General features: G+C 43.5%; 1 protein-coding gene across 1 annotated transcript in view; it reads left to right on the forward strand.

Moving 5' to 3' along the window:
- LOC124778838 overlaps window positions 1-21,500 on the forward strand; it is a 326,007-nt gene that overhangs the window by 34,568 nt on the left and 269,939 nt on the right. The window contains exon 3 of the mRNA XM_047253671.1: window positions 18,444-18,572. Within this exon, the coding sequence (XP_047109627.1) occupies window positions 18,444-18,572 (129 nt within the window). The remainder of the gene's footprint in view (window positions 1-18,443; window positions 18,573-21,500) is intronic.

Consider the following 21,500-nt stretch of genomic DNA (forward strand, 5'->3'; position numbering starts at 1 on the left):
TTTATGTTCTATCATAAAGCTAAGAAATCTTCCGTCCTCTGAAACTGAAATTTATTCTTCAATACTCGATGTGTTTCGCCTCTTCATGTTAGTCATCTATAATGGTCTAAATACATATGCAGTTATTTAATTGTAAATATCTTGGTATGGCTGCGCAGGGAAACAACGAGTTTGCTGTCGTATGCCGCTGTTGGGATGTTGCCTGGCTGCGCGCGGAAAACGCACACTTGCTCTGCGATCTTCTTAATCATTCGCGAAGAACGCTTGGTTTATGCTTAACTATATTCTCGTTTGGGATCGTCAAATTGCTGTAACTCTCATTTGCTGGATATGAGTGCTATATGTGAAGGTCAGTTCTTTATTTCTCTATTTGGCTAGTTCATTTCGAACTCAGTGCATGATCTGCTTGCTATTAATTCATCAGAATGGCAATACATTAAATTTGCTGTCTCTTTGAGTGAATCTTCGTAAATAATTTACGATGTATATTTGACCATACTTGGTCAATTTTCTTGCACTTCGGCCATCTCCAGAGACAGGTAATACTTGTGCCGTTGTGACTCTTTCACTTTGCTGAAATCAATTACATGAGTTTATATTAAAACATTCTTTAAATTCTCCTTGTCATGCATTTTCCTATTTAAGCAAATTAGCCCAGTTTCTATTGAACAGTTAGTACACCGTCACTTGGTCTAAATTCGTGTTACATGACTACCTTCCGTGGTATAACTTCGTGATTTTCCTATTGCAGTTTAAGTTAACAACAGCCGTAATCAATCCGAATATTATTCTTTACATTTCAGTGCATACCTTCAGCTTTCAGCTTGGAACTAATACAGGAAGCAGAGACCCAGTGCATGTACTACAGAAAATGTGATTGTCCAGTTTCTTGTGTTTTGTGTATCACTGCGGCAAACAAGGGCGTACTTACCATTTCAAGGAAAATGCCTATAATACTCGTTCCTTAAATATTTTTATCCTTGTGAGATATCTGGTATGATTGCTCATACCTACTTAGATTCAGCTTCTTTTTGCTTCGACCACCGTAAACCGTTGCATTTGCAAAGTAATTGTTAACTGCCTAGATAAATTTCTATATGTTCTTTGTGGTCAGGCGGAGATCTTAAATTTGAATCATGGATGAAAATTTTTTTATATGACAGGGCATAGTTTCGCAGTCAGGGCATATTCGGATTTACTTTCCAACTTTTATGTCAGCGAGCAGTTATTTTCCGTGCTGCTAGTTCCGTTCGTTTTTTGTTTGTTTCTCCTTTCAGCAGATCCAAGTCTTCCACCCAGACAGAATTTTATGTCGTCTGTGATCCTATGAACATCAGCATTGCACTTTCCCGCAAAGGGCAAAGGTCCCGAGTTCAAGTCTCTGTCTATACACAGTTTTAAGCTGCCTGGAAGTTCCATATCAGCGCACACTCCGCTCTAAAGTGAAAAACTCATTCTGGATAAGCATTGCAGTTTGTAAACTTTGGACTTTTTTTCCTCTTCCGTAATAGGGAACGTATCTTGTAATCAGTACTGTTAAATGATAAATGGTTCAAATGGCTCTGAGCACTATGGGACATAACAGCTGTGGTCATCAGTCCCCTAGAACTTAGAACTACTTAAACCTAACTAAGCTAAGGACATCACACACATCCATGCCCGAGGCAGGATTCGAACCTGCGACCGTAGCAGTCGCGCGGTTCCGGACTGCGCGCCTAGAACCGCGAGACCACCGCGGCCGGCTGTTAAATGATATCAAGTGTCAAATAACCACTAATTTATAGAAAAGTGCAATGTAAGGCGGACGACTTAATACATCCAGGAGAAGAAATACACACGTAAACTGAATTATAAGGAAACACTTGCTTAGGCTGTCGTCGGGTCACAGCTGAATATCGCAATCATAGATAAGGTGACGTGCGACTTATATAGATAGTACTGATACATATGCACGTGATGCTTGAAATGATGAGATACGGAATATTTACAAAAGGAAGTGTTTAGTCTTCATATTATATAAAAATCGCAACATTTAACATAAAACTTAAAACGAATGTAGAATTTGCTATTCTAATCATTTTCAGAACTGTTGCAAAATTTAACAGGGGGGGGGGGAGATAATTATATTGTATTGGGTTTTTTAAAACTAAGCTGCCATTGCGTGCCATATGTTTATTGATCGCAAGTATTTCCGATAGTGTCATTTTTCAGCTATTATCAACAGTATGTAAAACGACATGATACATCGTATGTATGGTTTTCTTTTTGAAAGATATTCTGCAGAGATTGACTATGTCTTTCCTACTCTCAAGTTTCTGCATGTTCCGGTAATCTAAATGCCACAGGTCTGCCTGAACGACCAACATGTATTTCTCCACAATTCTTGGAAGTGAAATTATACACACCGAACTGTGGCAAAAGTTTCATTGTGTCTTCACTATTGTATTATAGTTCAGCTGTGCTGTTGTTACTGTAAAACACCGGTTTATAGTTGCGAGACTTCGATTCCATAAGGCTTTCTAATTTAGCCAACATATGGGATAATGCACAAGTTTGTGTTAACTTTACGAATTTCCTGTTTTCGTAAAATGTCATCAGTCGAGTCACAAATATACCCACCACTGAGAGTTTCGGTTTTAACTCCAGGCTTGTGTAATAGAACTGACGCGCCATCGAATGGAAAGCTGAACTTTCGGTACTTTATGGGTGCTGTAAGGTTTCTTGGATTACGATATAAGTATTTCTTCTTGCAACAAATTTATTAAGATCCTCCCAGTTCCTCTGTGTTGAGAGTTTAAATGTTGTAAGAGTATAATTGGCTAGTGGTGCATGTCCATAAACCCAGAACGTCATTCTTATGCCTTATCCGGTATTCATTAATATTAAAACTCAGTGGTGCTTTCAGTAAGAAAATTTGGTTAAAATTGTGCTAGAAAATTTGAAATAGTTTGTGACAAAGAAAGGAAATCATAGATAGGCCTTCACACTGTCTATAATAACTGCTCTGAAATTGCAAATAATTCTGTTTTACACATATGTGAGTAGCAAAGATTATGTCACGTAATTCTGGAGGATTTATTTCAGATTTGCGCAGAATATCCGTTGAAATATTTACACACTCATCTGAGGAGTCATTTATATTTAATCTAGTGACATGAAGAATTACTAGTGTATAACTAGGTGGGAGCAGATGTCATCCTAATCATAATCATCCTCTTGATATATTAGGATTTGCCTATTACGCCTAGTTAAAAAGAGTAGCGTAAGATATTCAATCCAGTTTCGGGTGTTTCTACATCTCCTCTTCTTGTTCTATTTGTCTAATATTTTTGGTAACTTCATTTCCCTCCTATTTTTTTCATTTGAGACATTCTTAATTCTGCTCTTATTTGCATATTTTGCTTTCTCTCTGGTCTTATTTATCTTGTTATATGTCTGAGAAATCTCACTCTGAGCTCTTAATGTATTCAAGTTGTATTTCCATACATTAAAACTGGGAGTTACCTTGTTTCGAAAAATGTGAAGCGTATCTCTTCCCATACTGCTCTTTACAGAGTTCCTCTAGTATTACTAGCCACTAAGTTAAATTTCTCTATCCGTTTTGAAAATCAGCTTTCACTAATTTGATTCATTGCATCCTAAGTATTTAGAATCTTTCAGTTTCTCTAATATTTCTGAGTCTACTTTTGGACCCAGTTTTGTTTTGACCATAATATTATACCAGCTTTCTCTTGTTATCCGATATCTGCAAGTTGTGTGAAATTTCAGATTGAAAGAGAGGGCGATAGTGGTGGAGCAGTTTAATTTTATTCACACCAGTAAACCTCTGTATCCACCGGAGAATGAGAGTGCAATCCCTCGAAATGAGTTAAGAAAAAAAAAAAGAAGTTGTTTAGTTTGTGCCTCTCGGGATTAGCCGAGCGATCTGAGGCGCTGCAGTCATGGGCAGTGCGGCTGGTCCCGGCGGAGGTTCGAGTCCTCCCTCGGGCATAGGTGTGTATGTTTGTCCTTAGGATAATTTAGGTTAAGTAGTGTGTAAGCTTAGGGACTGATGACCTTAGCAGTTAAGTCCCATAAGATTTCACACACATTTGAACATTTTCGTTTAGTTTGTCTTTCTTATTAAATGGCTCTGAGCACTATGGGACGTAACTTCTGAGGTCATCATGAGGCGGCGAAGTTCCTTCCGTCCCTTTACGATTAACCTGTACCTACCTGTAAACATTGTCTCAGCAGATCATCAGTAGGGAAGCCGAGCGAAACTTATTGTATTTCGACGTCAACCAGGCTGCAATTAAAGTCACTAATCTACGTTTCGGGAGAAAGTTTTCACACGAAATGAAAGGTTCGAAATTTTGTCCTTAATTGATATATTCTGAAACTTAGGTGAACTAGTATCACTGCCAAGCCAGTGCTAGTCTTAACACAGTCACTCACAATCCCTTTCACTCACGTTAGCAAATTTATGGTGTTGCATTTCCGGAAAACGTAATAGCTACAAAAATACGTATTGTTTTTGGTTGAGGATGCTGGCCAAATATTAAGTCTGTCGGTACCTAATGCAGTCACAGTTTTTAGCCAGCGACATCCTCAATACGCCACGCGGAATATATGTCTTTTCTCATCACAAAATTCACTTAAAAATTCCGAAATTTCTACACACCCATCGGGAAAATTATGCCGTCACTTTACTACACTTTTGATGTATGACTAGATCCACTGCTAGATCCGGCAACTTATCATTTCCAACGGAATTACTACTACACACGTCAGAACTGTTTCATGGCTAGGCTCCAACTCTTCCCTAGAATACTTCTTCTCTACCAGCAAAGAAAGGCGCGCAAAGAATATTGCTTTACCATTGGTCAGTTTACTCAACAGCCAATAACAAAACAACATTCTCCCGCGTCAGTCCGCTCTTTTCATCAATAACCAGTCGCAAAGTAGTAAACCTAACGACTGCACTTTTTACCGACGTTATTATCTAATATGCTGAAGTTTTTTTATGCATAAAGTTATTTACTATTGTTATTTATACCTGAATTAACTTTCCTTTTACCATAAACTTACTTTACAAATCTATTCTACAAAAATCCCCTTTCTCCACATCCATACTTCTTCGAAATGTTCCCACACTAAATCCCACTACATAACTCGTTAAACAGTTATCTTCATACTAACCTTAAACCACACATCATTCATACTGCTAAAACACATTTATAACATTTTGCATACACAAAAAGACATAATAACACTTTATTAAACTACTAGAACAGTTTATGAAAAACATTTTATTACTTTAGTGCACTCTAGTGGGCACAATCGAAACTAAATCAGTCCTCCATCCAATATTGTCCTCTATCGGCTGATACATAAACTACGTGCGCGTCCAGTCTCGCGTCACCATCTGTCACTATCCAGCTCTGAGACACATCTCCCACTTAACCGCCTCCAAGGCAGGATCGGTAGACGACGCTATGCCTCAATCAGTCCCCTAGAACTTAGAACTATTTAAACCTAATTAACCTAAGGACATCACACACATTCATGCCCGAGGTAGGATTCGAACCTGCGACCGTAGCACTCGCGCCGTTCCGGACTGAAGCGCCTAGAACCGCTAGACCAGCGCGGTCGCCCTCTCTTATTATTTTACTGGCCAAATAACTGGGCAGATGCCTGCCATAAGTAAAAATAAATGAATTTTACCAGACAGGTGAGTGAAGACAGACAGGCAGGCAGGCAGCTAGTTATAGTTCCGTGGTTGGAGATTAGCTTCGTCGTCACCGAGGCACGGGGACCCACCTAGCCGCGGACAGTTATCGCAGAGCTCCAGCGCCCGGCAGGGGAGGGGGGGAGGCGCCTTTGTGGGGGCGAGATTAGCCGCCAGTGCAGGCGCCTCACTGAATGCTGGGACCTCCCTCCCCAGGCTTTGGCAGAGCAGTCGCGCTACGTCCACCTCAGCACGGTAGGGCCCTCACCGCTTAATTGTCACCATACAGGTCCCAACGGGTGTGTGTGTGTGTGTGTGTGTGTGTGTGTGTGTGTTTGTGTGTGTGTGTGTGCGTATGCTCCAAAGCAGCTACAAGCTCCAGCCTACAGTGTAATGTTCTCGGTACTACTGTCTACTTCTGTTTTCTGCAGACCACTATGACATGCATGGAGAGGGTACTTCAAATTATACCATGTGCTAATACTTCCTAACACTCCATCCGAGTATGGAGCGTGGGAAAAATGATTGCACATGTGCCTCTGGGTGCACTTCCGTTAACCCTATAAATGGTATGAAGGGGCTGAGCACACTTTTATATTTCTCATTTAACACTATTTCTTCGAAACTTTGTAAATAGCCTTTGCTGAATTTTTGACGTCAGTCTTCAAGTGTATGCTAGTTACGTTTCTTCAACAACTCAGTGACGCTCTTCCGTAGGTCAAACAAACATGTGATCATCCATGCTGCCCTTGTTTGTATAGCTTCAATATCCCCAGTTAATTCATTTTGGTATGGATCCCACAAGCCTGAGTTAATATTCTAGGGTGCGTCCCACAGGTGTTTTATAAGCATTTCATTAGCCGCATTGCAGGATATTACACCCTGGTAATCGTGTTGACTTGACTGATTCCAGTTGGGAGTCATAGATATTGTAATACCATAACACATTTCTTCGTTTCTCGAAGTGAAAAATTTTACATTACTGAACATTTAAAGAAAGTTTTCAGTCTTTGCACCATCCTGGAGACTTCTGAGATCTGACTGAATGTTAATGCAGCATTGTTTAGAAATACTTCTTTGTATACAGCTGCGTCATTTTCAAAAAGTCTGAGGTTGTTATTGAAATTGTATACCACTACATCAGTATACAACACTAAACACAAGGGTCCCAACACACTTCCCTGAGGTGCACCTGATGTTACTTATACCTCTGTCAATGATTTTTCATCAAAAATAACAAGCCATCCTCAATCCAGTAAGAACTCTTATTTGATACCATATATAATCACACATCTGGATAGGGCGCGGTAGGCCGATGGCATGGCCTGCACGTTCCACAGTCTTCAAACCCACTGCTTTTTTTTTTTCTTCTTGGGCAAGAAGACCCATTTAGTCTGACGCACTTGATAGCGCGCATCGTGGCAGCCTCAGATGCAATTTCCACTTTGCCATGAGTGTTTGAAAGAGGGCGTCAGTCACTCCAGGCCCGTTGCACAGCTTGTATTCAAGCAGGAGGGCATAATTTCGAGCACTTTTTGTGGCTGTTTTCAAATAAAGGTTATAAAACTTGATCCCGTCTTCCCATTTACCTTGATGCCACAAATACATCGAAAATCGTACATTGCAGAGTTGCTGCCATGACAGCTCGAACGGCGTGTTGTGCGCCTGCCCTCTTGGCGATGCACGATGATGTTCTACGAAGCCTAGCGCCGTAGACTGAGGGATGCGGACAAGGGTTGCTATGTGGGATATGCTTTTTACGACCAGCTCTACCAGCCCTCTCATTTTCTACATTCATTTCAGATAAACCCTGCATAGACAGAAGAAAGGATCGGGAACTATGTAATAGACGAAGTCAGCGACTAATGCTACCTTGGTAGGGAAACGGTACACAGTGGACGAAGCAAGGAAGCCTACTACTATATTTGACAATGTGGTTCATAGTTAAAAGCGAAATCTGGTACAGATGGAAGTGTAAAATAAGAGAAGCTGAAATCTTGCACCAAACATCAGTCCAAAACCGCCTATTTGCAGAATAATAGTGAATTTGTAGGTGACAGGGAGTCACACCTAGTGATACGTGGCTGGCGACCACGGGGCCCCGAGCTGAGTCCTGGCATTGCTTCCACTTACTTATGCCAGGCTCCTCGCTCTTATCTTTCCTATCTGGCCACCCTCGGCCAGCTCTTGTTCTTTTCCGACCCTGACGCTATTAGGTTTCGAGGGCTAGGGGTCTTTCATTTTCCAACCTATACTTCTCATGCAGCGTCTGACCCGGAGCGGGCGGCTGCAAAAGGCGTCTGTATCCCATGTTAGGGGCGGCCTCCAGAACTGCGGAAGGCAACGGAATACCACCGCAGATTATCTTCCCTGCATAATGCAGTCTCCATTTTATGCACAAAAAATGGCTTCCTCTCATGTTAAATCAGTGTCCGGAGGTAAAATAGTCCTCCATTCGGATCTCCGGGGGGGACAACTTGAAAGGAGGCAATAAATCAAAACGAGAATTGGTACCTGGAATGTCAGAACTCTGCTACAAGCAGGAAAACTAGAAAACCTTAAAAGAGAGATGGAAAAGAATCATATGGACCTCGTAGGAGTTGCTGAAGTAAGATGGAATGGACATGGAGAGTTGCAGTCAGATGAATATGTATTCTACTACTCAGGAGGAGAAGTAAAAGGAATTAATGGAGTAGGAATGATTATGACAAAGGAATTGGCTAAATGTGTGGAATATGTAGACTATGCAAATGACTGGGTTATTGGTGTAAGGCTGAAAGGAGCACAAAAAGATTTACTGATTGTCCAGGTGTATATGCCAACTTCAGAACATGATGACCAAATTGTAGAGGAAACGTACAATGTAATAGAGAGAATAATGGACGAAAATAAAAAATGCTGCAAAATAGTAATGGGAGACTGGAACGCCATTGTGGGAGAAGGGAAAGAGGGAAACATAGTAGGCAGTCATGGTCTTGGGAAGAGAAATGACAGAGGTGAATGGTTAATTGACTTCTGCAGGGAAAGGCAGCTGATAGTGGCAAACACATGGTTCAAGAACCATAAGAGGAGGCTCTACACTTGGAAATCACCAGGGGATAAATATAGAAACCAAATCGATCTTATACTGGTAGAAGAAAGATACAGGAATGGAATCAAGAAGGTGCACACATTACCAGGTGCAGATATTAATAGTGACCACAACTTACTTATGGCAGAAATAGAAATAAGAATGAAAAAACTGAAAAAGGCGACAATGGTGAAGAAATGGGATCTAGAGAAGATAAGGTCCAACAAAGAACAAATTACAGAAATGCTGTCTCGGGACTTTCTAAACACATTACGAGACAAAGAAGCACCTGATAATGCCAACGAGTACTGGAATATGCTGAAAGAAGGAATCATTAAAGCAGGACAGCAAAATATAGGATATGTAAAAGGGAAAAGATCAAAAAAACCATGGGTCACACAAGAAATGATTTCCAAGATGGAGGAGAGAAGAAAATTGAAAAACAAGAACACTGAAGATGCAAGAAAGATATACCGAAGGTTAAATAACGAACTGCGAAGAGAAACAGAGCAGGCTAGAAAAAAATGGCTAAAAGAGGAATGTGATGAAATTGAAGAACTGGACAGGAAAGGAAGATATGACTTACTATACAACAGAGTAAACACTATGACATGGGAACAAAACAGAGCAGGAAGTGCTACTATGGAAATTTTGAGTAAAGACGAAGAGGTAGTGTATAAAGATCGTGACGATGTCCTCCAGAGATGGGAAGAATATATAAAAGAGCTATATGACACAAATAGCAAACCAGAAACTCTGGAACTTGAATCACACAACAGTGTAGGTGATGAAGAGAAAGGACCGACCATCATAATGGAAGAAGTAAAGTCTGCCATTGCTGCAATGAAAAATGGCAAAGCAGTAGGTACAGATACAATACCGGGAGAAATACTAAAATGCTTGAACCACAATGGAATAAGAGAAATATTGAGGTTATGTAATAAAATATACACTCCTGGAAATGGAAAAAAGAACACATTGACACCGGTGTGTCAGACCCACCATACTTGCTCCGGACACTGCGAGAGGGCTGTACAAGCAATGATCACACGCACGGCACAGCGGACACACCAGGAACCGCGGTGTTGGCCGTCGAATGGCGCTAGCTGCGCAGCATTTGTGCACCGCCGCCGTCAGTGTCAGCCAGTTTGCCGTGGCATACGGAGCTCCATCGCAGTCTTTAACACTGGTAGCATGCCGCGACAGCGTGGCCGTGAACCGTATGTGCAGTTGACGGACTTTGAGCGAGGGCGTATAGTGGGCATGCGGGAGGCCGGGTGGACGTACCGCCGAATTGCTCAACACGTGGGGCGTGAGGTCTCCACAGTACATCGATGTTGTCGCCAGTGGTCGGCGGAAGGTGCACGTGCCCGTCGACCTGGGACCGGACCGCAGCGACGCACGGATGCACGCCAAGACCGTAGGATCCTACGCAGTGCCGTAGGGGACCGCACCGCCACTTCCCAGCAAATTAGGGACACTGTTGCTCCTGGGGTATCGGCGAGGACCATTCGCAACCGTCTCCATGAAGCTGGGCTACGGTCCCGCACACCATTAGGCCGTCTTCCGCTCACGCCCCAACACCTTGCAGCCCGCCTCCAGTGGTGTCGCGACAGGCGTGAACGGAGGGACGAATGGAGACGTGTCGTCTTCAGCGATGAGAGTCGCTTCTGCCTTGGTGCCAATGATGGTCGTATGCGTGTTTGGCGCCGTGCAGGTGAGCGCCACAATCAGGACTGCATACGACCGAGGCACACAGGGCCAACACCCGGCATCATGGTGTGGGGAGCGATCTCCTACACTGGCCGTACACCACTGGTGATCGTCGAGGGGACACTGAATAGTGCACGGAACATCCAAACCGTCATCGAACCCATCGTTCTACCATTCCTAGACCGGCAAGGGAACTTGCTGTTCCAACAGGACAATGCACGTCCGCATGTATCCCGTGCCACCCAACGTGCTCTAGAAGGTGTAAGTCAACTACCCTGGCCAGCAAGATCTCCGGATCTGTTCCCCATTGAGCATGTTTGGGACTGGATGAAGCGTCGTCTCACGCGGTCTGCACGTCCAGCACGAACGCTGGTCCAACTGAGGCGCCAGGTGGAAATGGCATGGCAAGCCGTTCCACAGGACTACATCCAGCATCTCTACGATCGTCTCCATGGGAGAATAGCAGCCTGCATTGCTGCGAAAGGTGGATATACACTGTACTAGTGCCGACATTGTGCATGCTCTGTTGCCCGTGTCTATGTGCCTGTGGTTCTGTCAGTGTGATCATGTGATGTATCTGATCCCAGGAATGTGTCAATAAAGTTTCCCCTTCCTGGGACAATGAATTCACGGTGTTCTTATTTCAATTTCCAGGAGTGTATGACAGTGGTGAATGGCCTGAGGACTTTTTGACAACAGTAATGATTCCATTGCCGAAAAAACAAGGAACCAAGAAATGCAGCGAGCACAGGACAATCAGCCTCATTTCACATGCAGCCAAAGTGATGTTAAGAATAATTAATAAAAGACTTGAAAAAGTAATAGAGGAGAATCTCGGCGAGGAGCAGTTTGGCTTTAGACGGAATACGGGCACCAGAGATGCTATAGGGCTCCTACGAATCTTGGGAGAAAGGTTTATTGAAAAAGGAAGAGACCTATGTATGTGCTTCATCGATTTAGAAAAGGCATTTGACAATGTGGTTTGGGACAAGCTGGCGACTATTATAAGGGAAAAGAGAGTGGACTGGAAAACCAGAAGACTTATAAACTCATTGTACCTTAATCAAAAAGTTTCGGTTAAAGTGAGAGGAGAAAGTACAAACTGGATCAGACTAGGGAAAGGAGTAAGACCAGGATGCTGTTTATCACCTACTCTTTTCAACCTGTACTTGGAAAATATGATTGAGCAATGCTCATTAGATGACAAAGGAGTAGAAATTGGAGGAAGAAGAGTAGGGTGCTTGAGATTTGCTGATGACATGGTCCTTCTAGCCACAGGGGAAAAAGAATTACAGGATTTGGTGGACACCATTGCAACTAACGGAAAAAAATATGGAATGAAAATTAACACAAATAAAACAAAAGTATTGGCAATAGAAGGAAATAAGGAAATAAAAATTGTGCTGAATGGAGAAACACTAGAACAGGTGCAAAATTTTAAGTATCTTGGAAGCAGGATAGACACCGACTGGAAGTGCACCACAGAAATTAAAACAAGGATAGCAATGGCAAAAGAGGCGTTTTATAAGAAAAGGAGAATCTTCTGCAGCGGTATGGACAGGGAACTCAGAAAGAGACTCATAAAATGTCTTGTATGGAGTGTTCTTCTATATGGCGCTGAAACATGGACTATGAGGAAAAAAGACAGAGAAAGGCTGGAGGCTTTTGAGATCTGGACATGGGGGAAGATAGAAGGAATAAGTTGGATGGACAGAGTAAAAAATGAAGAGGTACTGAGAAGAGTGGGAGAGAAAAGGCAGTTACTAGATGTAATAAAGAGAAGAAAAAGAAATTGGATTGGGCATATATTAAGAAAGAATGACGGACTGATAAAAACAGTTTTAGAAGGTTATGTAGAAGGGAAAAGGAAGCGAGGAAGGAAGAGATTCCAGATACTGGATGACATGATGGACGGTACAACATGCAGCAGCCTTAAGAAGGAAGCAATGGATCGCAGAAAATGGAGAGGCAAAGGATCTGCTAATATAGCAGATAACTGATGATGATGATGAGGTGACAGACGCCAATGACTACAGTACGAACTTAACTGAAGCGCCAAAGAAACTGGTATAGGCATGCGTATTCAAATACAGAGATAAGTAATAAACAGTTCGGTTCTGCGGTCGGCAACGCCTATATAAGACAACAAGTGTCTGCCACAGTGGCAGGTTATCAAGATTTAAGTAAGTTTGAACGTGATTTTATAGTCGGCGCACGAGCGATGGGACACAGCATCTCCGTGATAGCGATGATTTGGAGATTTTCCCGTACGACCATTTCACGAGTGTACCGTGAATATCAGGGAATCCGGTAAAACATCAAATCTCCGACATGGCTGCGGCTGGAGAAGTACCCTGCAAGAACGGAACTAACGACGACTGAAGAGAATCATTCAACGTGACAGAAGTGCAACCCTTCCGCTAATTGCTGCGGATTTCAATGCTAGGCCATCAATAAGTCTCAGCGTGTGAACCATTCAACGAAACATCATCGATATGGGCTTTTGGAGCCGAAGGTCCGCTCGTGTACTTTGGATGACCGCACGATACAAGGCTTTACGCTTCGCCTGGGCCCAACACCGACATTGGACTGTTGTTGATTGGAAATATGTTGTCTGGTCGGACGAGTCTCGTTTCAAATTGTATCGAGCTGATGGACGTGTATGGGAATGGAGACAACCTCATCAATCCATGGACCCTGCATGTCACCAGGGAACTGTTCAAGTTGGTGGAGGCTCTGTAAATTGTATGGCGCATGTACAGTTGGAGTGATATGGGACCCCTGATACGTATAGATACTACTCTGACAGGTGACACGTACGTACGCATCCTGTATGATCACCTGCGTACATTCATATACATTGTGGATTCCGACGAACTTCGGTAATTTCAGCAGGACAATGCGACACCCCACACGTCCAGGATTGCTACAGAGTGGCTCCAGGAGCACACTCCTGAAATTTAACACTTCCGCTGGCCACCAAACTCCCGAGACATGAACATTATTGAGCATATATTGGATGCCTTGCAACGTACTGTTCAGAAGAGATCTCCACCCCCCTCGCTCTCTTACGCATTTATGGACAGCCCCGCAGAATTCATGGTGTCAGTTTCCTCCAGCACTACTTCAGACATGCCAAGTCGTGTTGCGGCTTCTGCGTTCTCGCGGGAGTCCTACACGATATTAGGCAGGTGTACCAGTTTCTTTGGCTCTTCAATGTATTACACTGCATAATACAAACGTATTTGAAATGTAAAATTTTCGATTAAATCTCTTTCTAATTTTACACGTTGCCCATTGTTAGGGAAACAGTAGATACACGGTGGAGCAGTGATATATTTTGGGGCTATTGTAAGCCGATAACGGTATCTAATACGTCAATACGGGTGTAAGACATGGATGTAATCTATCCCCCCTACTGTTCAATCTATACATAGAAGAAGCAATGATCGAAATAATAGATAGGCTCAGAAGTGGGATTAAGATTCAAAGTGAAAGATTCGCCGCTGTCACTGATATCCTTAACAAGACAGTGGAGAAACTGCAGGATCTACTGAGTGAACAGTCTAATGAATACAAAATATGGACTGAGAGTAAAACGAAGAAAGTCGAAAGTAATAAGAAGTAGCAGGAATGAGAACAGCGAGGAACTGAATAGCAGGACTGGTGATGACGAAGTAGAAGTAGTTAAGGAATATTGCTACCTAGACAGGACAGAGCAAGGAGTACATCAGAAGAAGACTAGCTTTGGCAAAAAGGGCATTCCTGGCCAAGAGAAGTGTGCTACTATCAAACATAGGCCTTAATTTGAGGAAGAAATTTCTGAGAATGTACGTTTGGAGCATAGCATTATATGCTAGTGAAACATGGACTGTGTCAAAACCAGAACAGAAGACAATCGAAGCATTTGATGTGTGGTGCTACAGAATAATGTTGAAAGTTAGTTGGACTGATAAGGTAAGGAATGAGATGGTTCGCCGGAGAATCGGCGAGGAATGGAATATATGGAAAACATTGAACACTGACAAGAAGAAGATGGTAGGATATCTGTTAACTTCGATGGTACTAGAGGACCTGTACAGGGTAAAAACTGTAAAGGAAGACAGAGATTGGAATACGTCCAGCAAATAACTGAGAACGTAAGTTGCAAGTGCTACTCTGAGATGAAGAGTTTGGCATAGGAGAGGAGTTCGTGGTGGGCCGCATCAAACCATTCAGAAGACTGATGACTCAAAAAAAAAAAAAAAAAAAAAAAAATTAATGGCCTTACCGAGGCAGCATTGATTCATGTGAGGTTTCTTAGAAAACCCTTAAAAAGGGTACCAAGACGGAGCCACGGATTTAGAGATCCCTATGCGCAGAGGGCTGAAATTTTTTACTGTGTTAACCTAGTATCCTCACCTCGCACAATCTTGAAAATTTATTGACATCATTATCCATTGCCGAGATACAAAGATTCAAAGATAGCCTACTTGTACATGTAAAATACGCACGTAAAGTCCGGTGTGAGGCGAAAATGTAGTGTAAAGAGGCTAAAATGTAATAAATGCTGGGCGACAGTAGACAGTAGACAGTGGTTATGGTATAGAAGGAGCGATAGAGAGAACGGCAGTATGAGAGAAATGGAGGGACACAGTAACAGTGAAACCTAGTTGGCAGTAACAAAACAGTGCTAGGAAAAAAGTGGAGGAGCCAGTGGGAGAGGAATAATGAGAAGGAGAAAGTGGAAGTGGATGAGAGGCAATGATAACGAGAGAGAGAGAGAGAGTGTCTATGACAGTGACAAGGAGGAAGGGAAACAGTGACAGTGAGAAGTGACGGCGACAGAGGGAAGGAATGAGTGAGATAGTAGCAGAAAGAGAGAGCTAGAGGGAGATAATGGCACTGAGAGGAGACTGTAGCAGAAGGACAAGACGAAGGAGACTGTGACTGTGAGAGGGGACAGTGGCAGCTGGAGAGACAGTGAGCTGGGCTAAGTGAGTGGATGGATATGAGGCACTTACAATGATGGTCTACTGGGTGTGAGCGCGCTATAGTTAAGGAATGTAAGTTGCATGTTAAAGAGAGCGCAAATATGTTTGCAAGCCATAATTTTTGAAAATATTTTTAAGGGCGCTAAGGAAGCTAGAATGAGGCAGATGGTACGCCACTTCACTGTCAGGGTCTTGTAAACAGGAGCATATTTGCCTATTCCTGCTGGAGCGTTTCTCCGCTGGTCATTAATCATAAAAAGCGAAGTGCAGCGTGTCTGTATTAAGCAGGCGGCAGACAACGGACGTTAAAGCGTGGGCGCAGGTGCGGCATGCTGGACGCACTGCTGTGAAAATTTCTCGAAGAGGCGGTCCAGTAGCAAGCGATCTTGCTAACAGCACATTCCCGCCGTTGGCTGTTGCTGCGACATGACGGAGTGACCGTCTCAGTTTCCTCCCACGGAGGAGTTCGACACACAGCGTACGTCAGTGCATAGCCCAGACATGGCAATGATCCGCTCAGCCAGTCTACGGAGATGTATATGGTCAGAGCGGACTTGATAGTACAGAAGAATAATTCTGCCACTTATTTCGGTGCTCGAACTATCAGTTTAATAAGTCACAGCTGCAAAATACTAACGCGAATTCTTTACAGACGAATGGAAAAACTGGTAGAAGCGGACCTCGGGGAAGATCAGTTTGGATTCCGTAGAAATGTTGGAACACGTGAGGCAATACTAACCTTACGACTTATCTTAGAAGAAAGATTAAGAAAAGGCAAACCTACGTTTCTAGCATTTGTAGACTTAGAGAAAGCTTTTGACAACTTTAACTGGAATACTCTCTTTCAAATTCTGAAGGTGGCAGGGGTAAAATACAGGGAGCGAAAGGCTATTTACAATTTGTACAGAAACCAGATGGCAGTTATAAGAGTCGAGGGGCATGAAAGGGAAGCAGTGGTTGGGAAAGGAGTGAGACAGGGTTGTAGCCTCTCCCCGATGTTATTCAATCTGTATATTGAGCAAGCAGTAAAGGAAACAAAAGAAAAATTCGGAGTAGGTATTAAAATCCATGGAGAAGAAATAAAAATTTTGAGGTTCGCCGATGACATTGTAATTCTGTCAGAGACTGCAAAGGACTTGGAAGAGCAGTTGAACGGAATGGACAGTGTCTTTAAAGGAGGATATAAGATGAACATCAACAAAAGCAAAACGAGGATAGTGGAATATAGTCAAATTAAATCGGGTGATGCTGAGGGGATTAGATTAGAAAATGATACACTTAAAGCAGTAAAGGATTTTTGCTATTTAGGGAGTAAAATAACTGATGATGGTCGAAGTAGAGAGGATATAAAATGTAGACTGGCAATGGCAAGGAAATCGTTTCTGAAGAAGAGAAATTTGTTAACATCGAGTGTAGATTTGTCAGGAAGTCGTTTCTGAAAGTATTTGTATGGAGTGTAGCCATGTATGGAAGTGAAACATGGACGATAACCAGTTTGGACAAGAAGAGAATAGAAGCTTTCGAAATGTGGTGCTACAGAAGAATGCTGAAGATAAGGTGGGTAGATCACGTAACTAATGAGGAGGTATTGAATAGGATTGGGGAGAAGAGAAGTTTGTGGCACAACTTGACTAGAAGAAGGGATCGGTTGGTAGGACATGTTTTGAGGCAACAAGGGATCACAAATTTAGCATTGGAGGGCAGCGTGGAGGGTAAAAATCGTAGAGGGAGACCAAGAGATCAATACACTAAGCAGATTCAGAAGGATGTAGGTTGCAGTAGGTACTGGGAGATGAAGAAGCTTGCACAGGATAGAGCAGCATGGAGAGCTGCATCAAACCAGTCTCAGGACTGAAGACCACAACAACAACAACAACAACTTCGCTGCTGTTTGAATTCCCTGAGGCTGATCACTGCCCGGAGAATAGAGTCACTATTCAGGATGATACATGCTGTGACTCACGCCTGGATACAGCACTGGATATTGTGTTGTTGCAGACGACTCCACATTCACAATTATCTCGCAAACGGCTGCTTTGTGGACGCATATTTACCAGATCGTTTTTCTTCCTGTTACTGCGTACTTTCATCCACGTTTCGGTAAACGAATCTGGATTGTTTGCGTTTTCCTGACGAGTATTCTACCGACTAAGCTGTCTACGCAGGATTCACAATACTGCCTCATAGCTTTACTTCCACCAGTACTTCTTCTCCTACCTTCCAAACCTTAGAGAAGTTATGTTGCTTGCCTTGTGGAACTCCCTGGAGCAAGTTTCAAAACAGTGCACACTCCGGTGCAAAGAGAAAATTAATTCACGATGCATCCTCCGTAACTCGTCAGTAATGTCATTATTTCCGTTATTAATGGTTCATAACTATACCATAATAAGGATGCATCACCTATAAGAAATGTCCACGTTACCACGCCCTTGAGTAACGTCTAGTTTAGTTCTTTTGTCCACTTGCGTAGCCGAGTGGTCAGCGTTGCTGACTGCCGTGCAGCGGACCTGGGGTGCTGCCAAGGATTTTTCGTTGCTGGAAGGAATGGAACGTGGTCTGCTAAGACTCGTGATGCCAGTTGAGAAGCTACTTGAACGAGAAGTAACTGCTCCAAGGTCTGCGAAGATGAGAAAGGTCGGGAGAGCGGTGTACTGACCATATGCAAATCCATACCGCATCCAAATGATGCCACATGGCAGAGGGTGCTCCCCATTGCCCGTCTGTGTCCAGAACGACGGAGGTACACGACTAAGTATTCTTCTTTTAGTGCTAAGTTAGAGCACTGGTTGGCGGCATTCGAGAGGGCATCAGATCGTCAGTCAAAAGGAGCATGGATGCAGTGTGATCTTTGCACATGGCCCGGCCACAGTTGTTTATGAGTTGTGTGATCATTCAAAAGACTTCGATAGGCAGTACTTGTTAAGACGGGATTGTGCAACAGAGGTGCCTGACTGGTGGTGCGGTGTCGGTGTTTCAGGAGGAGCGGCCCACCGTCAGGGAAGCGGTGATGAGCCCCCTCGCCCTGGGCGTGCCCCTCACCGTGGTCAACGTGCTGGGGCTGCTCGTCAACGGCTACATCCTCCTCGTCGTCCTCATCACCAAGCAGGTCAGTCACCGTGTGCTGTGCTGCGAGGAACGAACCGCATGCCCAATTTTTGTGCTTGACGTTTACGTCTGAATCTACACCAGCATGACTACTCTGCAATTCACACTTAACACTCTGCCGTCTGGTGACACCACAGTAGTGTCGTGCGCGAAATAGTGGTCAATGGCCGGCAACACCACAGAGGTGTCGTATGCATAGTATCGCTCACTGGCTGGCGACACCACAGTGATGTCGTGTGCATAGAATCGCTCACTGGCTGGCGACACCACAGTGGTGTCGTGTGCATAGTATCGCTCACTGGCCAGCGACACCATAGTGGTGTCGTGTGCATGGTATCACTCAGTGGCCGGCGATACCACAGTGGTGTCATGTGCATAGTATCGCTCAGTGGCCGGCGTCACCGCAGTGGTGTCGTGTGCATAGTATCGCTCACTGGCCGGCAACACCACAGAGGTGTCGTATGTATAGTATCGCTCACTGGCTGGCGATACCACAGTGGTGTTGTATGCATAGTATCGCTCACTGGCTGGCGACACCACAGTGATGTCGTGTGCATAGAATCGCTCACTGGCTGGCGACACCACAGTGGTGTCGTGTGCATAGTATCGCTCACTGGCCAGCGACACCATAGTGGTGTCGTGTGCATGGTATCACTCAGTGGCCGGCGATACCACAGTGGTGTCGTGTGCATAGTATCGCTCAGTGGCCGGCGTCACTGCAGTGGTGTCGTATGCATAGTATCGCTCACTGGCCGGCGACACCACAGTGGTGTCGTGTGCATAGTATCGCTCACTGGCCGGCGACACCACAGTGGTGTCGTGTGCATAGAATCGCTCACTGGCCGGCGACACCACAGTGGTATCGTGTGCATAGTATCGCTCAGTGGCTGGCGACACCACAGTGGTGTCGTGTGCATACTACTGCTCAGTGACTGGCGACACCATAGTGGTGTCATGTGCATAGTATCGCTCAGTGGCTGGCGACAGTGGTGTTCTGTGCATAGCATCGCTCAGGGGCCGGTGATACCACAGTGGTGTCGTGTGCATAGTATCACTCAGTGGCCAACGACGGCACTTTAGTATCTTTTGCATTCTGTTGGTGTTTTGTTTAGGTAACAATAATTTAGACACGTCATCAAGTTTTTTTTGTTTTCATAAGTACTTGAGCACTTTCATCATAGCAGAGGAAAGAGACGATACGATTATTTACGATGAATGCGGGAGCAAAACTTGGAGGTTGCCCCTACATCGCGTACGTCTCATCATGATCCGGTTGACAGACTTTCCGGTCACATAATGCATCAACAACTAATAGGCCTACGTATTTACGAAACGAAGAAACGTAATGAAGAAACTGCCATGTATGTTCCAAAACAAAACAAAAAAGCAACAAACTTAATGTGCAAGTTTTGTCGGGTTGCATTACATCTTTGTTTTTCTGCATATCATATGAAAGAGAAATACTAAATACCAAAGACAATGCAAATAAACAAATATACGAAACAAACAAATTTTGTGTTTATTTACATATGTATATCTTCGAAATTTCATGAAAGTAGGGGAATATGGTTGAGAACTTATGAGAACTAACGATGAGATTAGTAAAATGTTAACAAATTATAATCTCCACATAACGTCAAGAACGGCCTGCGACAAGCCAAGTAATCCGAATTAGCGCTGCCGGCGCCAAGCGAATAAATTTGTACGAGACGTGCGGACGACAAAGTGTTAAGTGTCTGGCAGAGGGTTCTTCGAACCAGCTGCAGACTATTTCCCTACCTTTCCGCTAGCTGCGTACAAGGAAAAATGGACTCTTGAATCATTCCATACTAGCTCTGATTTCTCACATGTCTTCCTATGTATATTGGCCACAGTAAAATATTTCCTCATACAGAGAAGGAAGGAGGTGATTCTAATTTCTTGAGACGATCCTGCCTTTGTTTTAATAATTGCCACCTCAACTCACTTATTTCCGTGAAATACTCTCCCCTTTTTCGCGACAATACGAAACTAGTTTCCCTGCTTTAAACGTTTTCAATGGCCTCTGTCAGTTCTATTTGATAAAGATCCCATACAGCCAGCAGTAATCTATTTGAGAATGAACAAGCTTAGGCAGTCTCTTTAGCAGACCTTTTTTCTGCCAATGAAACATAGTTTTTGGTTTGCATTTCGCACTACATTATCTATGTGATCGTTTCAAGTTGTTCACCGAGCGAGGTGGCGCCGTGGGTAGCACACTGGACTATCATTCGCAGACGGTTCAAACCCGCGTCCGGCCATCTTGATTTAGGGTTTCAGTGATTTTTCCTAAATCACTGCAGGCAAATACCGGGATGGTTCCTTTGAAAGGGTAGGGCCAACTTCCTTCCCCAACCTTCCCTAATCAGATGGGGCCGATGACCTCGCTGTTTGGTCCCCTCCAAACAGCGAGGTCATAGGTCCCATCTGATCAGCGAAGGATGAGGAATGAAGTGGTTCATGCCCTTTCAAAGGTACAATCCCAAATCAACCAACCATTAAGTATCAATTTTTAAAATTTTTCTTTATTACTATTCGTTTGCAACCAAACTTTAAGACAAACACCTATTTTCAAGTACTGCCGAGAAATTACAAATTTTAGGCCAGTGTTCGAGAGGGGATCGTGACACCTCCCAATCTATTCTCGATGCCATTGTTGAAAGAATTCCATTCGTGGTCCCGTATCCCATTTTTAGCATTGGTTTCTTACATTGTTCTTACATAGTGTATGTTTCCTCTGTTTGCTTATTCCTGTGCGTTGAAAATTGTGTTTTCCAGATATTTTAATGTCTATACCATATTTGCTTGAGAAGTTGGCGAAGTATATCTGAATTGTCTTTTCTGGATCAAATATTGGCGAAAGAGAGAGAAACAAGTCCTGGTAACCACCGTTGCAGTAGGGAAATGTTAC

Source organism: Schistocerca piceifrons, chromosome 1 (assembly GCF_021461385.2).
Source record: "Schistocerca piceifrons isolate TAMUIC-IGC-003096 chromosome 1, iqSchPice1.1, whole genome shotgun sequence".
NCBI classification, from domain to species: domain Eukaryota; kingdom Metazoa; phylum Arthropoda; class Insecta; order Orthoptera; family Acrididae; genus Schistocerca; species Schistocerca piceifrons.